Raw genomic sequence first — 21,450 nt, 5'->3', positions numbered from 1 at the left:
GTCCAGTCCCTTAATAATCTTGTATGTTTCATTAGCAAGAAACTGGGAGAAAAAATGAACATGAAGCTGTTCCACCTTCGAAGAGTAATCTGCACTTCTTAAAGGGACGGAAGATAAACTGTGACTTTCAGATGCTGCATTAAATGATCATGGAAAAGGAGAGCAGGAGTAGAAAGTACGAATAACTTCCTTTTCTTTTCTTTCTGGTGTTAGAGATTTGATAAGAACAAGAGGAGTAGGTATCTCTATAAATTTTCACTCTCATGAACATGAGGACATGGCACAAAATGAGAAAGCTGAAGGATGCACCCTGCAGAGTTCATGGTCTTCATGGCATAAGACCCCATAATGATCAGGAAGAATAATATTCAGTGCGAGCTATGTAATCCTTTGTGTCACGCACAATTATCTCTGAGGGATTGGTGGCACCCTTTCCATTTGGGCTCTCTTAGCCACAAACAGTACATTTGTGTTATGGCATTGCATCAATATCACATGCCTCCCTTCTACACATCTGAAAACCAATCTTGCTGGCTGCAACTAAGCACCAAGACCTTGAGAAGTGACAGGGTTTTGTGTGTAGCAATCAGGTTTCATGGGAGACCAGAAGAAGATCTAGTCCAAATTGACCAGGCTTAAGTTCAGCTTCTAATCCACTGTTATAAAACCATTACATATTAACTGTTTCCCCAGTATAAAGATGGTCTCTTGACCTCACCCTCTATCTCATTATTATCTTGTACCTTATTGTTTACCTGCTCTTTGCTTCCTTTATTGCTGCTATACTTTATTCTGCATTCTGTTAATGTTTTACTTTGTTCTGGTTTGATACAGTGTTAATAATTTGATCTGTATGAATAGTATGCATGACAGCAGGCAATAATCTTTCCACTGTATCTTGGTACGTGTGACAATAATAAACCAATTCTATTTCCAAGTCCATGTCCCCAACTGGGTTTCTCAAAGCTTCTGGGAGTCCCAAAAGCACCCAAGAACATTAAAATAATAATTTTAAATAAATAAAAACATTGCTGCAAACAAATTTTAAAATATAGCTTACTCGTACCCTTTTTAGCATACAACTATAACATTTCCATTCTAGTAAACGGAGAGTTAGATCCTCCGAGATAAGCACCCAGACTCGTTATTGTAAAGGCTGTGAAATTCCTGCAATCTCCTGCTTCATTGGGGGGCTCCACATGGAGAACAGCTTCCAGAAAGTCACCAGCAGTGATTGGTGAAAAAGGTTGTGAATTTGCATTTGCACACGAGTTGTAACTTAGAAATATACAGCACTGAAACAGGCCCTTCCATTTACCAAATCCATGCCAATTACCAAGCACCCGTTAACTAGCTTTCATTTTTATTGTTAAATAGTCACAGTTCCTCACAGGACTGCCAGCAGAACCCTTTACAATCCAGGCCATGATTTTGAGTAGCCTCCAACTATTTCTACGAATATTTATTCCTCAAGCATCATTGACCTTTTGAACCACTCAACACTATCTTAGAGACACTTACTTTGAAAAAGAACAGAACAGATGAAGACAATTAATGATATATCTGAAGTAATCATTTTAAAATGCAATAATGTTGGACAGTCAAGTCAAAGTTTGCTTTGATGAAGAATTTTTCCCTCTTTCATTCCAAAGGAAGCAACATTACTTCTATGTGGAGTGAAACAGATAAAATAAAAATAGCCAGTAATAGCTGATAACTTATTTGTTATTGTCCTGTGAAGCATAACATGTACCCCTAACGAAACTGAAATGAGCAGCAACAGCTGTGTAGGGACATTAATAGCTCACTACAAATTTCCTTTATTTAAACAATCAATGCATTAATAAGACAAATAATCTATAGAGAGGAAAATAATTGTAATGAATTGGTTGATGTGGGAATTCTCTTCTAATAGCTTACATTAGTGGCCAATATTTTAACGTGCATTTCCTCACAGAAAAAGATGGTAAAATCTGTTGGCAAATTCCTGAATAACCAATTCAAGCACAACATCATCAGATCTCAGATAATTGATCAACTGGGGCTGTTCAGTTGGAAATTAAGTACAATACATTCAAAATATGGAAAAGAATGAAAAATTATTTTCAGATTAGGCCCAAATCCTCCTGAGAATGTTAGCCTAATTAATCTCAGGGATTAACAAAATACAAACAATTTTAAAACAGCCGTCATTTCCACTTAATGCTTGTTTTGCCAGTTTCCTGCAATGTAAGCAGGCTCCAGTATATTAATTCACAGGACAATCTCAGTGTGCATTTGTAAACACATTGAGAGATCCACAGATCCCTGTCAGCTAATCTGGAGCCTCAATTTTACTAGGGCTCTGCTTGTTTTCCCCACAAAGACTACATCCCAAATGAGCAGCAAAAGATAGTGGACTGTGTTTATGTAGGAAATGGAGTTTAAAAAATCTAAATAAGTCCCCACGAATTTCCGTCAACTTACTGGAGACTACAGGGTAACTATTGTTTGTTCACTTGCAATGATTATAAACTGATAGGGCTGAAGTAACCCAACTGAGAGCCCATGACGGAACCACCAGCCACTAGCTGTTATGACTCAGCTGTTCCACTTGTCAGACTTCCATTTATATTTGGCCAAACCTAGAGGTCAAATGTCAACACATTCAGCCTCCCAGTTCACATCCATCCCTTCAGTTTCTCACCAGAACTGGCTGATGTACTAATCATTTGAATGGAGCCAACAACCACTTAAAAAAAGCTAAGTGTAGAATAAGTATATTTTTATAATTTATTTTGAATATTTGATAAATGTCCCCATCGAAGACATTTATCAACTATTCAAATTATGACCTAATTGTCACTCAGAGCCTCCTCTGGCTTGTGAGAATCCGCTTAGTTATAAAGACCTTGCTAATTCTTCATTTTGTTTCAAAGAAAAGGAAGCCACCAGTGACAGTGAACCCATGCTCAGGCCGAATCAAACACAATCAGGATATACACTTAGCAGTTGAAATGTATCACCTTCTTCAACAACTTAAAATTCATTTGATTGAGTCAATCGAATTAGGCAGGTTATTCAGCTTATTTACTTAATTTAGATTCAATACAAGACTCAATTAATTGCAGTCACTCTGAACAACTACAGTAAAGCTCTATCAGGACTTTAGTGATAGCAGATTAGAAAACTTTCTGAACTATTCAAAGTTTCTCCTATTAATACTGCAACACACTTTTTTTAGATGTTACACAGATGTATAAGTGACATTCCAGCGAACTTGGTGAATGTGGGAAAAGGGACTCCTGGGAGCTTAAAGACAGTGCCAGAATGAAAACCCTGTGAGCCAGACCATTGGGATTTCTGAACGGTGGCAGAGCTGATTATCAGAATGTCGCTGTACTTTGATTTACAACATACAATCATACAATTACGAAGGGCTATAAAATAATTTACTCCGTGAATCCATGCCAGACCTTATACTCTACAATTGCTTCCTCTTGTTCAATCGTTATGTACCATGTTGTATGTCGTGGGTGATCATGGTCTTTCCATGACCATGATTGTTCTTGGCAAATTTTTCCATAGAATTGCCTTCTTCTGCACAGTGTCTTTACAAGGCAGTGGCCCCAGCTATTATTAATACTCTGCAGAGACTGTCCACCTAGCATCAGTGGTCGCATAACCAGGACTTGTGATATGCACGAGCTGCTCATATAACCATCCACCACCTGCTCCTGTGGCTTCATGTGACCCTGACTGGTGGGACGAAGCAGGTGCTGCATCTTGCCCAAGGGTGACCTGCAGGCTAGCAGAGAGAACGAGCGCCTAACACCTCCTTTGGTGGAGACATATCTCCACCCTGCTTCGTCTTTATTTAATCTCATCCCAGATCCGTGTATATTCTTTTTCCTTGTGTGCTCATTTCACTTTGCTTAAATGTGCCTATGTTATTCACCATGTCTATAAATTCAATGTTCTATTTCATTACTTTTAGCTGAGAACATTCTCCTGAATTCCTCACTGGAATCAAACTAAATGCTGAAATAGAATGATCCCACAAGGGAGTCATTGACTGTTGAGTTTCATAGACGTATGTTACTGGCTTACCAAATTAGAAGCAACTAAATCATTGTAGCTTTAATACTTTCCAAAAAATTGGTGCTGTTGAACCTCTAACTTACAGTACACCAACAGCCATTCAGTCCGACTAATAACGTCAGTGGTTATCCTGCCACAACTAACAAATACAACACACCCTGAAGGACAACGATGTCAAGGTAAAGGAACCTGGATGTAGAGAGAGGTGGTGAATTTAGTCAAGAAGTTAAAGGATGCATATGTAAGGTTTAGGAAGCTAAAATCAAACACAGCCCCTGAGGAATATATTTTAAAAAAACAGAAAAGAACTCAAGAAGAGAATTTTAAAAAACAGGATGTGCCATGAAAACTCCTTGGCAAGTAGGATTAAAGAATGCAAAAGCATTCTATACGTAGTGAATCACTGAGATTATCTGTTCCAGAGGGTAATGGAGGGGAGGCTAAATCACTAGAAAGGCAGGAATCATTGTTTAGGGTGTGGATAAATCGACATTTTATTTATTTTTATTTACTTTTTTATTTTGCAATACTGCACTTCTGCCCTTTGAGCCTGATGCACCATCAATAACTCTCGGAGATGTGAGGCGAGATATAGGCTTTTATTGGCTGGAAGAAAGAACAAGCAGCAAGTGACCACCACACAACATCCTAGAGACTGAGGCCAGGGCTGTGCGTCCAATCACCTTTATACCGGGGTCTGTGGGAGGAGCCACAGGAGCAGTCAGCAGGGGGGGGGAGCGTGTCCAGACAGGTATATGTAGTTCACCACAGAGCCATGCCACCTCAGAAACCGTACATCCCCAATTAACCCGAACCTACTCACAGGACAATTTACAAACTAGTACGTCTTTAGACCGTGGGAGGAAACAGGAGTACCCAGGGAAAACCCATGCGTCCCACGGAGAGGACATACACAGACTCCCTACAGAACGGTGCTGGAAGTGCCGAACAGCCCAAGCTGTGATAGCTTCACACTAGCCGCTATGCTAACGTGGCAATAAGAACAAACATGGACAAGGTGTTTAGGCCAACATACATCAGCCGTAGCCATACGGAATGGAAGGACAGGCTTGAGGGACCTGGTGCACTATCCCTGCTCCCATTTTCTTGTGTCCTAATGTTTCTGAATGGCAATAACCACTGTTGAAAACAATAAAGACTGGTTTTTGGTATTACAGTTATTTTGTTCTAATTTACCAGCCTTATTTGTATTTGTATTGAGGGGAAAGTCAACAAGCACCTGCGGAGGTGGCTGGAGATTCCACCCCCCCCCCCCCCAAAGATTTTCTTCAGTGGGGCTCTACATAAAGTCAGGCCAGCTACAGTTCCCATTGTCATCGGTAGTAGAGGAGTTCAAGGTGGCAAAGTGTAGAGTTGTGTTAACACTGAGGGGCTCCAATGCCAAGACAATAAGTCAAACAAGAGTCATAAAAGATCGGGCCGAAAATGGAACGCCAACATGGCCATAGACCAGCTGTGAGGTCACTGCAATTGAGAAATATCATCGGCAACCCATGCCTGGGATGGCAAGGCCTCAGCTCTGAACTCTTCCAGAGATGAGGGAGTGCAAGTGCAAGGGATAGGCATGACATGATCCAGGCAGAGGTATGGAGCCACGAGGACAAAAGGCAGTTATGGAAAGCAGTGGAGTTGGGGTCACAGGGTGATGCACCATCAATAACTCTAGGAGAATGGAAGTGAACGATAGACTTTTATTAACAGTGAAAAGGGAGCAGGACATGTCGAAGACTGAGGGAGGAGCAGTGCCCCAATCGCCTTAATACAGGGGTCTGTGGGAGGAGCCACAGGAGCAGTCAGCAGAGGGGCGTGTCCAGACATGGTTTACCACACAGGGTACCTGGACAAAATAGGATCTTCCCAAGTACAAGATCACTTGGGCAGAGCTTTGGAGACTGGACCCTACCGCATTTCATTCCCCCTGCAGTCCATGTATGACATTTTCCCTACATCATCACAGTTGCACCCATGGGGGCTGAGAGATGACACTAACTGTAAGCTTTGTGGTCACTGGGGTTCATTGGCACACATGCTGTCAGGAATCAAAACAGCTTTAACATGAGGACAGTATAGGTGGCACCACAACAAGGTCCTGCTGTCCCTTGCTGACACACTGGAATGGGAGAGGCATAAAAAGAGACCAGCTGGCAGAGAGGCAAACTGGGCAGCAATTTCCATCAAGGAGAGGGCCAGGCCAGTCATATCAGAAAGGCCTAAATCTAATCTGCTGCAAACTGTCAAATCATGGGAGATGAGGGTCAATGTGGGGAGGAAGCTGCAGTTCCCGGAGGTGGTGAAAACCACACTTCAACCAGACATCATACCGTGGTCCACTGAAGACAAGAAAATTATCCTGATGGAGCTCACGGTACCATGACGGGAAGTATGCGAGAAGGATCACGGGAGGAAGGCCCTGAAGTACCAGTCCTTAATCCAGGAATGCAGGGACAAAAGGTGGCAGACGTGGATATTCCCTGTGGAGATCGGCTGTAGAGGGTCCCCAGCAAGGTCCGCCTGGAGGTTACTGCCTGTGTTGGGCCTGATGAAAAGAGCAAGAACCAAGCAGCTCGCAGGATGGGGGAGGAAGCAGAAAAAGCCTCTTGCTGGATATGGAGCACATGAGGGGAGTTGAGCTGGAAGTCAGGAGCAGATGGGCAGGGACTTGACCACCACTGTTGACCCACCAGCTGGAGAGTGTAGTGGTTAAGGGTTGAAACACTCTATGAAGATTGGGCACCGCCTGACAACATCTGCTCCTGGCCAAAGGCTACAGTTACCTCATCGGGTAACTGAAGAGAGTATCTTGGTGAATGATGCAATAACATTTTATATAATTCTCTAATCAGGTTTAGTGACACCTAAAAGAACCTTTACTTGCACTCCATACACCAATACTCCTACCCTTACCAAAAGGAAATGGGTGTTTCTGGACAAGGGGAAGGATTTCTGACAATAACTATTTGCTCAGTATTGCACTGAAATATCAGCCTGAGGTATAAGCCCAAATATTGAGGTGAAACATATATTCACAAAATTCAGATTCAGAGGCAGGAGTGTTAGCCATATTGTCCCATTTGAACATATGTAACAATTTTGAAAGACCAATGCATGCACATTCAGTCATGATCTCAAATGTTTAAGTTTATTTTCTTGGGAATTAAATAGTAGTTTTAATGCATAATTATTTTCACAACTTGTTCTTTTAGTCGATGTCAAGTTTTACTAACTGCAAATAGAAATACTCCGAAGAGAGATGTAACTATTGTGTAAGAGTTATACCTTTGAAGAGATAGTCCTGGGTCCTAAAATGTATCTCATTTATTACATAGTTTGTTCTGCACTAATTATCATTCCTCCTGGATAGAAAATGCTCCTTAACATGGTTTTATTTGTATGCAAAAAGGACAATATTTTTGGACCAACTTTCAGCAAACCTGAAAGGTATCTTACCTGAAATTAAATTGAGCAATTTCTCAGACATCCTTGCTGGCCACCAAAAAGTGGTTACTAATGCTCACACCAACATGCCCAGCAATGGCTGACTAATCCTCCGGTCAGTCACACCTGGAGAACATACTACTATTAGCACCATTGAGAACAGGAAATGATTTTACATACATCAATTGTCAGTAGCTATACTGCACCAGCTTTTTTTTTAATTATTCTGTTTTTATCAGATAACATTTCTGCTAATCGTTGCTGAATTTTTCAAGTAGATTCTGTACATAGAGTGATAATGGTGCTGTTTTAATGAGCTATTTTTGCTCTGTTTGGTGAATGTGCATTAGGTGCAACAAGTCCAATCATAATGTTGCCCGATCTTCAACCCATTGACTGGCATAACGGCACAAAAACACACCCTTCCTAAAATAAGTTTAAGGCACCTTTACATAAGTAAATGAAGAACTAAGACTAGCTGTATGCCCTCTGAGAAATTAGATGCTGCTCCAGCTTTACTCTGTTTCAATATTCTTCAAGGTAATTCTGCATCCTAATATTTCTGAGACATGCAAATGTTCCAGCAAAATTCTGTAGCTAATTACTACTGGAAACAGTGAAAGGTCTGGAGAAATTCTGCAGCTCTATACCTCTAGAAACACCTGAAATCCTGAAGTTATTTTGAACCCTATTACCTTTGAAGTACTGACTAGTCTGGAGCAACGTGCACAAGTGCCAGTTTCCTCCATGCTTCATGGAATAATCTTGCTAACAAAAATGAATTTTATAGGTTGCTCCTGAGACTCTTTTAAACTTTCCAACTGATGCTTCGGCTGACTTTAACAAACTTAGTACAAATAAGATTTATAGGTCTGCTCTGCAAGTCTTGGCACCATAAGAAAAGATATATTCACTTAATGAACTATAGAGTCCTGTATTTGAAGGATCTTAGCTCTTGGATTTTGCTTAGCTGTCACTTTCTACAACTCTATCTTCTCTGGGAGAATTTACTGCAGGCAGACACATTGTAAACAGAAGCAATGGATTCTGACAGACTGTACCATTTAGTTGCTATGGTACTGCAAATTCAACAAAGAAAATCAAATTTCCTTTTAAGGAAGATCTGGGATTCTGATATGTACAAAACTTTTCAATCCAAAAGAAACAAAACTAAGCTTTGACTGTGGCAAATTAAAATCTGATTGGCAATCCAAAGCACCCGAGTATCAAAGTGATCTTGAGCATTTGTTACGCCATGTTATAAAAATTGCTAATGCCAGAGCGTTTCTTCGCTCTGCTGCACATATTGACCGTAGCTACAAGCTGTCTTGCATTTAGTGCAAGGCAAAGGCCAATTTAAAAGATCAGCAAGCCTAGTTAAAAATCATTGCTGCTTCCAAGGTTTGATTCTTCATGCATTGCCAGTCACTAGCAGACCATAACGCCTATCAACTCCCAGCAAGCAGTCCAGGTACGGAATGTCTAATAACCACCCTATCATGCATTGATAGGAGAATACTGTGAACCTAATCTTGCTGGAACAACAATCTCCCAGCTTGAATCAATATAAAAAAATATATAAAACTGACTTACAGTTATAGTCACACCTAAAAAAAAGTTACACAAATATGGGAATTTGCCAAAGACACATTTAGCAGGTTGATTTTAGTTAGATTATTAGAACTTAGGAAACTATTGTAAATCAAAGGAATTTAGTGGAACATACAAACAAAAGTAGGTCATTCAGCCACTTCCAGTTTTATCACCACTCGTTTAACCCATGGCTGATCTGAGTCTTAACTCCATCTCCCCACTTTGCTCCATAAGCCCATTAGAAGAAAAATTAATCAACTGTATTAAACTTTTTAATCATCTTCCCAAATAAATCCCCGTTCAATTTTCTACATCAAAAAAATGCAAGATTAATTTGTGTAACCAGTTCCATATCTCGACACTTACTCTGTATGCACTCCAAGACCAAAGTATCCTCCCTAAAGCCCAGTGCTCAAAACTGAATGCAAGATTCCAGATGGAAACTCACTAGAGGTTTATACAACAGTATCCTAAATTCAGTACATTCTTAATAGTGGCCACTCTCCACTGCCTTTTTGCATTATCTTTGTATCTATTCATCAACTTTTAGTGATTCCTAGTGTTCATATCTGCTTTTTGCTTGGGGGATCCTTCAGATGTTTATTTGTCTGATCCTACTTCCTTGGGTCCAACGAGGATGTCCGCACATTTGAATTTGTCTCTGTCACAGCCTGCCCACTCACTGAATTTCCACAGATGTTGCCTGATTTGATGAGTTCCTCCAGCATTTTGTGTCTGTTACTTGGATTTCCAACATCTGCAGATTTTCTCTTGTTTGTGATTGGCATTTTCGCCTGGTTTGGTTTGTCGATGCTGGAACTGTGAACTGTAGATGTAACTGTTCTTCATTCTGCACAAGCAAGTACACTTGGAGACTTGTTTGAATACTTTACCCAATCTCAGGGTATATCCAGTTTATATACATCTTAAAAATAAAAAAAATAACAGGTGATTACACACAGCTGCAATAGTTTACCTCGGTGTTTTTAGTGCAGAGAAATAATTCCACGGAACTCACAAAGGAAGCAGATGATAACTGAAAAGCTTATACAAATATATTTGATGAGTCAGAAAGGTGCATGTCGATATCATTTATTTAATGAGATGCAGCATGGAGTAGGCACTTCCAACCTTTCAGCCTGCACTGCCCAGCAACTCCCGAATTAACCCCAGCCTAATCACAGGGCAATTTGCAATGACCAATTAACCTACTGACCGGTAAACTTCTGGACAAGGGAAGGAAACTGGAGCATGTGGGGCACACCGAGGCATTCAAAAGGGAGCATGTACAGATGATGTCAGAATTGAACTCCGATACCCCAATATGAAGTAGCATCATGCTAACCGCTACACTACCCTGCCTTATATTCTATAAACGTCCGAGATCAAAGCCCAGGCATCCAAAATACCCTCCTTTAACAACAATGTTGTGAGGGTTAACTCAATGAGTCAACAAATCCTACAAGTATTGATTAACAGAGCAAATATGACTTTGACCAAATTTGAAGTGGCAATTGATAAAATAGACATTTTGCAATCCTCATAATCTCATTCCAGGGTTGGAGACATGGGGCTCCTTTTTATCTGTTTTTTTTTGTCCATCTGTCTGTCATACAGTGGTGCAAAAAAGGTGCAAAGCACAAGATGTCTCACTTCTAATTGGGTGTCGCAGCTATCGTCATGACTGGGGTTGAATGTGATTCAGACCTAGCTCTACTCTCTGTACAATGGGCCAATATTTTGTCGCAGTACTTAACAGATTACTTCTATGCTGAGATCTATTAAGAGATCAAGTATTATTAGTTTGTAATGCACATCTCTTAAATGGCTTCTGCCACTGAGTCAGCAGCCCACTGCCTTCACAAGCAGTGGTATTTGTTTGTGCAGTTGTCAAAATTAATCACAGTCTATTAAAGTAATTTGAAAGCTGGTTATTGTTCATATGAATGAAATCAGTACTCTACTTTATACTCCCTCTACCTGTGGTTTGCTACTCCCTAACATGGCCTAAATAAAACCCCAAAGATAAAGCAATGTAATCGTTTTTTTAATTGCTGTCAAGCCAGTTAGTTCAAATGTAATTAGGAAAGACAGCAAAACTAGCCTAGACAGAAACTACCACTGGGGACCAAAACCATGGAATGCATTAAGAGGCCTTTGAGGGCAATTTTGAACTTTGCCAGTTGGGTAGAATACTGCGAAACTGGGAACTGACCACATAGTTCAATATTTAGAAAGGGCTAATTGCTCCAATGGACAGACAACCTGTCTTTTGTAGTCATCAAAATTGCCCATTTTGCTTTGATTTACATGGGTAACTGCAGTTGTTGTCATAAAGTCATGGTGCAATACAGCACAGAAGCAGGCCAATAGGCTTAGTCCAGTCACACCAACCAAAATGCCATCTAGCTAGATCCATTTACCTGCATACCTTTCCTATTCATCTATCCAAGGGTCTTTGAAATGTTGCTAAATGTACATCCCTCAACCACTTCCTCTGGCAGCTCATTATAATTAATTACTGATTTCATTAATATTATTTTTGTCTTGTTGCAGGTCAACCGAAAGTTCAGCTATGCAGACTACAACAGTTGAGCAAATTCTTGCCAACATATCAACAAGTGGCCACAGCAATGGAAGTCATACCCATAAGGAGCCCTACCTACATAAACTCGCACATCTCGATGAAGCTCTCTACAATGATTACTACAGTCTGTGGCTCGCCCTGATGATAATTAATGTTCTCATATTTGTAGTTGGCATTGTCCTCAACAGTGTGGCATTGTATGTTTTCTGCTTTCGTACCAAGACTAAAACAACATCAGTCATCTACACCATAAACCTGGTGATCACAGATTTGATGGTGGGTTTCTCCTTACCGACCAGGATAATAATGTATTGCAGTGGCGGCAAATGCTTGACCTGCTCATTTGTACACATTTTCAGCTACTTTGTGAACATGTACTGCAGCATTCTCTTCCTAACCTGTATCTGTGTAGACAGATACCTTGCCATCGTCCAGGTTGAAGCATCACGCAAGTGGAGGAACCCCCACTACGCCAAAGGGATTTGCGTCTTTATTTGGCTCTTTGCCATTATTGTCACCTACTCTATCCTTTCCACCGCAATCAAGTACGCTGCTTGTTGTCTGTCTAAGCTCTTTGCTCTGACTGTATTTGAGTATTTTCTGCCTTTACTAATCATCACAGTCTTCACCATTAGGATCATGAGCGCCCTTGCCAAACCAAACTTAATGCAGCAGAGCAGAGAAAGACGTATGAGAGCTGTCCAGCTTCTAATCACTGTCCTAGTTATTTTCATGATATGCTTCACACCCTTTCATGTTCGTCAGGTTGTGATCTACATCAAACCTGATATCCCGCTGCATACCAGCCTAATCGTATACCACGTCACGGTGACCCTCAGTAGCCTCAACAGCTGTTTGGACCCAATTGTCTATTGCTTTGTCACTAACAACTTCCAATCCACTATGAGGAGCATCTTTGTCAAGACTGACCCTGAACAAATCAGCGGAGATAAAATCAGCATGCAGAAAAGCTCCAAGGTAACCTCGGTGAAGTAAGTGTGTGCAAACGTGACAAGGAATGACTGTGTACTGAACAGTGGACAATAAACAGAACATGAAGCATCGATTCAGATACGAAGATGGGGACTTTAACGTGTTATAAGTTTTTTTTACTTTGGGGCTTGTTTAATTTCATGTCTTGATGTTCATAATACAACATTTTGTACAGTTAAGGTGAAATTTATTCATGGTCTTCTTTACTAGACAATGATGACAGACATGCTTTCTTCAGTTTAGGTTACGTTCCATTAGTTGTAAGACTATATGGCATTGGCTGGCAAAGAAAAGAGAAACAAAGTCACAATGTTTGCTTCATTATTTTATAATACAGGAGAAAAGTCCTTGGGCTTCAGCCAAATGCAATGGAAAAACCTTTGTTCTCCTTGTAAAAACAGACTTTTTCAGAGATAAATCAGCAGTATTTATATACCTGTCTGTTCCATGTTCCCATTCTTATTGCCTCACTTCTTGTGATGCGTTGAATATATTTTGTAAAATTTCCTAATTTATTAACCTCATTGCAATGTAGCCACTGGAGTTGTCATTGAGTAGACAAGATGAAGACTGACACATTCAGATCTCCATTTTCTGAGCCTGGTGTTTCTGATGTGTACTATAATGAAAGGGCTATATTGCATATTGGGAAAGATCAATAACTGCATTTAAATGACTCTGAAGTTGGCACAGGGTAGTTTGTTTTCTGGTGAGTGGTGGGACTTCATGATATGTAAGTGGATCTCTATATCCCTCAGAGAAAACATAAATGGTTATTGTGGTTATCGTGGCCTGATTTTGAATGTTTGAGGGTGGTTTAGTGGAGTGGTGAGTGAAAGACTGAGAAAGGAATCAGTATACATTTCTAAACACTGTCACAAGTTTGTGCATCATTTTAGTTTTTATTTGAGATTACAGCAATTCCAGTACAAAAAATTCAGCCCTGCTTTTAAAATTAAACTTTTGGAACCTTTTGTTGGGTTTACTGGACACCACAAATCCACAAAGAGGTTCTCAAATATGGCTTAGAGAAAAAGCTCTTCAGGACTTATCAGTCTGATCAATCCCTTCTTCACTCATGTTCCCAACAAAACCATTAATATTTCTCATCTTCATTGTAATTTGATCCAGATGCAGGGAGATCAAATCAAATGATATACAAATAGTGTAGATATTTATCACCAGAAATTACATCTGGTCATAATCAATGAATCTCTCTCCCTTCAGCACTATATCATTGAAGTCCCCTAATCTATGCCATGGCCCATCTCTCAGCTACATACTGATTCTATGTAAGGGTGATAGAAAGGATTTGAACTGGAAGCACGGCCAATTGGCAACTGAACTTGTCTAGTCTATTGATGATACTTGGATCAACACGTCTTTTCTCAGCATGTCTACCACGTCTATGCATTTGGCCTGTGTATCCCAGACCTAATCTGGGTAGGCGAATATTTTGCAAATTAATCTGAAAGATTAAACATTGTCTCTTGCTTCCACAGACCTTTTATCACTACCACCAATTCTTTCTTTATCTCTCTCTCTCTCCCCCCCCCCCACTATCACAGATAACCAGATATTTGCTGTCAAGATAAGGATCCAACCTTAACAAGTGCATGTAAAGTACTTGTTTTGAATTTTCAATATTTAACATTACTTTTATGCATTCTAATTTCTAAAATGGTTCACCTATCAAGTTCAGGTTTAATTGTCATTCACCCATACATAAATACCCATGAATACAGCCAAATGACACAGCATTACTCTGGGGACAAGATGCAAAATACAGTACCATCACAGGGCACATAAGGTAACAAGCACATACAATCACACCCAAAAAAAAATAGAGCAAGACCCTGAGACCATGAATGTTGCTGCAATCTGCAACCGAATGCAACACTACTTGTCTTCTGCCGAGCGAACACCAGGGGCAGCACCAACTCCAGCTTGGATGCCACGCTACACTGACTCTGACACCTCTCTCCTGGGTGGCTGTAAACAGGCAACACCATGGCTCAAGGCCTAGTCTTGGCTATGACTAAGGCCACACTATTCCTCTGCCGTCTGCCAATAAATCAATGAATCAGACTTGCAGCATTCCACATTAATAATGTCCAACAGGGTCTTGCAACGACAAGAAAAATGACTGAGATAATCACTGGCTGCTAGACTGCACACCTCCTTCACGTACCGATGCCTCTCTGACACAAGCAGTGGCACGATCTACACCAAGTCCAGCTCCTTCAGTTTCTCTGCCAATTAATAACTCACGGATGGTGTACACCTGCAGTACTTTATGTTCATTATGTCCAGCAGGGTCTTGCAATTGTAAAAAATAGGTTTAATAAAGACAATAACACCTTTGGTTGACCCCACAGATGCTGCAACAATTGAGCACACCGCCATCTTACCAGAATGAGGCTACAAAGCAATGTATTAACTGACTAATGAGTTAAAATAATCACTAATACAAATCACAGATAAGAATTTATTAGAACAGGAATAGCCTGATTCCCCATTCAGATAGATCACTGCTGATGTCTAACTCAACTCTACATAGCTGCCATTGCTGGATAATCTTTTATCCCCTTGCTCAATATAAATGAAGCTCAGACCTCCTCTGAGTTTATAAGCTCTTCTGAAACATTTAGACCATTTATAGCTTTCAGCTTCTAAATGTGCTGTCACAAAACAATTTCTCTCCTGCTCCTAATTCAAAGTTTATTTATTATTTGATTTGCCCATTAGAGGAAATAGCAACTGGACTAAGTCCTTTACACAATTTAAACACCTCAATCAGATAATTCTTTAATCTCCACCATCAGAGAATGCAAACAAATTAATGTTACATTAAAATAATCCATCACGTTATTTAAATCTTGTTGTTACTTTATCACTTCGGTGAATCTGAAATGTACTTAAATAGAGAAAGATCTGCCTGGAAGATGGGCAAACTCAGCTTTTCATTTCCCTCAGTACATGTGAGGATAATTTACTAATTACCATTTATTGCTTCTTCCAAGACCAATTAACATTCAACAACAAGCCACTGCCAATTGGCCCACCACTCTGGGGATTATCATTTGACAAAACTTAACTCAACCAACATAAAAACTCAGGCTACAAAAGTGAGTGATAAAGAAAGTATCCTGAAGGAGATTGATTCATCTCCTGGCTTCCTAGAACCTTTCCATCATCCTAATTCACAAACCAAGAGTAAGATAACATACTCTCTTCCCAGGAAGTTTGGTACCATTTAGGACAGAACATTCCACTTATTGGGATTGTATCTACCACCCCTAAACATTGATTCCTTTCTCCATCAGCAAACCATGGCTACACTGCACCCTGCACAAATCCTCATACAGTACCTCCCAATTCAACAAGAGCTAATTGATAGCAACACACACAAAATGATGGAGGAACTCTGCAGGTCATGCAGCATTCATGGAAATAAACAAACAGTTGACATTTTGGGCCAGAACCCTTCTTCGGGCTGGAAAGGAAAGGGGAAGGTGCTAGAACAAAAAGATGAAGGGAGGGGAAGAAGGATAGCTAGAAGGTGATAGGTGAAGCCAGGTGGGTGGGAAAGGTAAAGAGCTGGAGATGAAGGAATCTTATAGGAGAGGAGAGTGGATCATAGGACAAAGGGAAAGAGTAGGGACACCAGGGGGAGGTGATAGGCAGGTGAGAAGAGGTAGGAGCCCAAGGTGGGGAATAAAAAAGGAGGGGCAGGGAAATTTATTTTACTGGAAGGAGAAATCGATATTCATGCCATCAGGTTGGAGGCTACCCGGATAGAATAAAAGATGTTGTTCCTCCACCCTGAGGAAGCCCTCACCATGGCAGAAGAGAAGGCCATGGACTGACATGCTGGAATGGGAATGGGATTGTAATTAAAATGTTGGGTCACCAGGAAGTTCCACTTTTGGCAGATGGAGTGGAGAGATAATTGATAAAAGAGAAGGGCAGCAGAAATGCCACCATCTGCAGTTTCCCTCAGTGTAGTGATGTATTATTCCTCTTTCAATGTCACTTGGTCTCAATCGTGCAGCTCCCCACCCAACAGCATTGTAGGAGTACCTTCAGTAAAAGAACTGCAGAAGTTCAAGAATATCGCTGACTGTCACCTTCCTGAGGACAATAGGGTTGGGTAATAAATGTCAGTCTTTATCCTTATCAAAGTAACAAAAATTAAAAGATGCTGATGAGCCGACTAGGGTGAAATCACAAATTGAAACATGTTTAAGATCTGTTTTGTGCATTTTGGTAAAGGAAAGATTGCCAGATCTAGGAACAGTTATTTAGAGACAGGTTAAGTAGCTCCATGAAAACTAACAAAACAATGAAAGATCTTGCTTTATGTCCATGTGTCCAAACAGACGGCTTGTTAATATAATCACATTTTATGACACTATTACACTATTAATATTCTGCCCCAAGATGTTCTCAGTAATGAATGGGTCGAAGTCCATTTAGAAATTAGAGTAAATGAAACTAGTGATAAAATAATAATAATTACTGATGACTTCATAGGGTATAATGTTGCTTGGACCTCAAAGTCCTTGGATAACTATTAAAATGGCAATTTACAACATACTCCTCATCATCTTTAAACTTCAGACTTTTTATTAGCCTAAAAGACAAGAGGTTCCTTAAACTTTCAACTGCCTAAGATTGAAGGCACCAATATTATTACCAGTTTAATTTCTTCAAACCATTATCTGGTCTTCTTGGAGTGAGAAGGAGATTTTACAATCAGCAATCTCACAATATGACAAAGTGAGGTTAACATGTTCCAAGAAGCTGGCGGCATCTGAAGCTGGGAGAAGTAGACAATAACAAGTACTACATTCAAGTACTATAGCGTAGGTATTTGGAATGAAGGAAAATACCAAAACTCTGAGGCAACAAGCCCTAGAAAGTCAGATAGCATTAGTAAAGAAAAGACATCTTAACATCATCCCAAAATTTAGACTAAGCAAGTTGGACATAGAATAAATATATTGTGAAAACTTTTACTTGTTTCAAATGCATAAGGCAATGTGTAATAAATTTGCGTTTATCAGAATTGCATTTGTTGAATTTTGTACATTGTAGAATATGCGCATGACCCTTTAAAATGTTAAGAAACAAAAGCAATTACTCATTTTTAAATTGGCAAGAAAATGTCTAAACTTTCAAATACTTGAAATATGTAAGCTTGTAAAACATCAATTAAGATGCTGTTCCAAGTATAGCAAGAATATATTCAATTTAAACTACTGTAGGTGCTCTGCAATTTACTGTGTAGCTTTCTGTACAAATCAAGTATTGATCCCCTATTGTACTTGTTCAAGTGTGTGACATATAAAGGATGGCGCCCATACCATTACTAAATTCAGCAACTTTTCTTAATGTGATGTCCATGCCAGAACACTCTTTAAATGAATACCACCAATGCACATGTAACAAATTTTATGCTGTAAGAGGATTATGTAAACGTTTTATTTAAGTAACTGTCTGAATTTCTCACATTATGATTCTGATGTATTACTTGATGGCAGAACTCCATACACACTTCACAAGCACTTCATTTCATACTCCAAGAGGAAACAGCCATTGATGTAAAATATATTGTATATTTTGAGGAGATGCTATGCTATTGCTATAATGTATACACATGCTAATTTACAATTGAATTAATAAAGTTATATTTTATATAATGTTACTATTTCTTTCTGAAGTATTAATTTAAAAACTGATGATGCCTGTGTCTGGGAATGTCAAAAGGAAATGCAGGAACATGCTCTATGGGGAAAACCTGAAAGAGGTTATGAAGTAATGCTGTAAGATAGCAGTCGTCCAATTTCAGAGCAAAGCACAAAAAAATGCTGCAGGAACTCAACAGTTCTGACAGCATCTATGGAAAGGAATAAACAATTGACATTTAGGCCAAGACCCTTCATCAGGACTGGAAAGGAAGAAGCCAGAATTAAAAAATGGGTTTAGAGGGAGGATGACAAGCTTGAAGATGAGAGGTGAAGCCATGTGGGTGGGGGAGGGGTGGATGAAGTAAGAAGCTGGGAGGTGATAAGTGGAGGCCTGAAATCAGGCTCCCAGGAATTCACTGACAGACAGACCTCATGGTTTGGCCACTAACCAATGTCAAGCCTTGAAAGAGGAGTAGCTTGGACAGGCATCCAATTGCACAGACTACTCATAGTTAATAATTATCCCACTTCAAGGAGACCATTTTCCATTATCAACAAACAGAATCTCTTTCATCATTTAAATTTTTTACAAGAAATAATTGCTATTTTCCTTTCAAACAAAGGAAGAAATATTGCCAGGGGTCAAGTGGTGAGATATTTATAAAATAACTCCATGACACCACTTTAAAACTATAATGAGATAGCCTCGGATTTCCATATATGAAATATCTTCAACCTAATCAGTAACACAGCTTGTAGAGCTACTGATTCACAGCTCCAGAGGCCCAGGTTCAAGCCTGACCTCAGGTGCTGAGAGTCTGGAGTTTGTTCATTGTCATATTGTGCAGTTTTCCCACCTCCCAAAGACATGTGAGACACTAGGTTAGATGGCCATTGTGAATTGCCCATAGTGTGTAGAGGACTGTTAGAATTCCAGGGTGAGTTAATGGGAATATGGTAAGAAAGAAATGGGACTAATGTAGGATTAGTGTAAACAGGTCTTGATTATCAGCATAGATTTAATAGGCTAAAGGGCCTGTTGCTGTTGTATGACTGTACAATTCTAATCAATAACCTAGATAAATTATTTTTCTTTTGTATTGAATTATGACCTTTCCACTGGTTCTTTGCTATCTTAACCTACATGTAAACCAACCATTTGTCAGTCCAAAGCTCATTATTAACATAGTCAAATACCAGTGGAAGTCCACGACAGAAAGCATAGTACCAAATAGATGTGGAAGATCAAAGATTTGATTCTTTCAGTCTGTGCTGCACTTTAAGATCTCCTAACCTAGTGTTCACTTCAGCAACTGTAACTCAGAGAAAGTGATGTTTAACTGTACATTGGGACTTGTAAATCAGAGAGCAGCGGTTTCCAAAATGGGAAGATTGGTAGGAAGTAGGAAAGCATGTTGAATGGGTGATATCAGGAAAACTCTGGCAACATGGCGGCTCTACTAAACATAATGGCAGAAACTCCACTGTCAGTATCATATGCATTTTTTTCCTCTCCTGCAGTCAGCTGTTTCAACAGTTACTGTGAATCCTCACAGCAGAAAGCCACCGGTGGAAAAGCAGAAAGATTCCCAACAAGAAGGAATAATCCTGGGTTGAATTGGGGTTGGGAATATTTATTTACAATCCATAAAGACTAAGATCTCAGGGATGGGGGTATTGGTGACATGTGGGAGTGAGGTACATTAGTTACAGCAGTAAAATGTTTGCTTAAGGAGCAGTGACAGCGGCTTATTCTGCTCCTCAAAGAGTGCAATTTTAAAACATTTACCTACTAGATCAAGTTGATCAAGTTTATGTGTGTCCATTTGGTCCTATCTCTGCATATCTCCTATTAATCCTAACACCCTACGTTTGGTCTGAGGGAAGTGAGCTTAAGTCTTCCCCTGGAACTTCAGGACATTACACAAAATGATCAAAAACTTAATATATATTCCTGCCTTCTCTTCTCTAATACTATAGTTCATTCCCTGAGTTTCGAAAGCTAACAGAAAGAGTAAACAAATGTAAACATTCATTTAAGCAATACAGTCATACAGCTGACCCACACAGTTATTCAACAAAAATGAGTCATTGTACCCAGAAGAAGAAAGTGTGGAATATTTTCATTTTAATAGAACAATTAAAAATTCCTTCAGGGTAGGAATGTGTTCAGTTGCATGTGCTAAACACAGGTCCTGCGCAGCTTACGGACTTATGTACAGCCTATACGTATAAACAAGTATTTCAGAGACTGGTGGTATGGATCTTCCAGTTGCTGTGAGGCTACAGGCATTATTTGCTGTTGGGAACTTGGTTTGCAGTTGCCTTTATGACTCCTGACCTGTTCCGGCTACAAACGGTGCTGCAATCTATGGAATGATCTGACTACTCACACAAAGTCCTCTGGGCATAGTTTTACTTTGTTCCTGACTTTGTCCACGTTTAACCTGGTGTTTCTGAAGTGCATCGGTCTCTGCGATTTCTGTCACATCGTGATGCTCTCAGCAGGAGAGCCCACTACCTTCTACCATCCAGCATTGCAAAGGAAGCAGCCCCTCCAGCATGCTCTGCTTACTCTTGATCTCATCAATTAAGAAAAGTTCAAAGTAAAATTTATTATTGGAGTGCATAGCTGTCACCACATACAACTCTTGAGACTTTTTTTCCCTTGCTGGCATATTTAGCAAAGCTACAGAACAGTAACTGTAAACAGGATCAAATTATAACAAACTGTGCAAATACAAATATAAATAAATAACAGGAGCATGAAATAACAAGATAAAGAGTCCTTAAAGTGAGACCATCGGTTGTGGGAACACCAGAAATAGAATGAGTGTAGTTAGCCCCTGCTGTTCAAGTGCCTGATGATTGAGGGGTGGTCACTGTTCTTGAACCTACTAGTGTGAGCCCTGAGGCACTTGAACCTTCCATCTGATGGCAGCAGCAAGAAAAGAGCAGGGCCCGGGTGGTGGATGCCGCTTTTCTACAGCAACGTTTCATGTAGATGTACTCAATGGTTGTGAGGGCCTTGTCCATGATGTACTGGGC

General features: G+C 39.9%; 1 protein-coding gene across 1 annotated transcript in view; it reads left to right on the top strand.

The window, feature by feature from the left end:
• gpr20 (G protein-coupled receptor 20) overlaps window positions 1-18,419 on the top strand; it is a 39,786-nt gene extending 21,367 nt beyond the window's left edge. Inside the window, exon 2 of the mRNA XM_073047956.1 lies at window positions 11,686-18,419. Within this exon, the coding sequence (XP_072904057.1) occupies window positions 11,705-12,712 (1,008 nt within the window). The 5' untranslated portion in view covers window positions 11,686-11,704 and the 3' untranslated portion in view covers window positions 12,713-18,419. The remainder of the gene's footprint in view (window positions 1-11,685) is intronic.
• Window positions 18,420-21,450: the final 3,031 nt, after the last annotated feature.

Source organism: Hemitrygon akajei, chromosome 1 (genome assembly GCF_048418815.1).
Source record: "Hemitrygon akajei chromosome 1, sHemAka1.3, whole genome shotgun sequence".
Classification (NCBI taxonomy): domain Eukaryota; kingdom Metazoa; phylum Chordata; class Chondrichthyes; order Myliobatiformes; family Dasyatidae; genus Hemitrygon; species Hemitrygon akajei.
The sequence above is the reverse complement of the archived record's forward strand: the minus strand, read 5'-3'. Positions and strand labels throughout refer to the sequence as shown.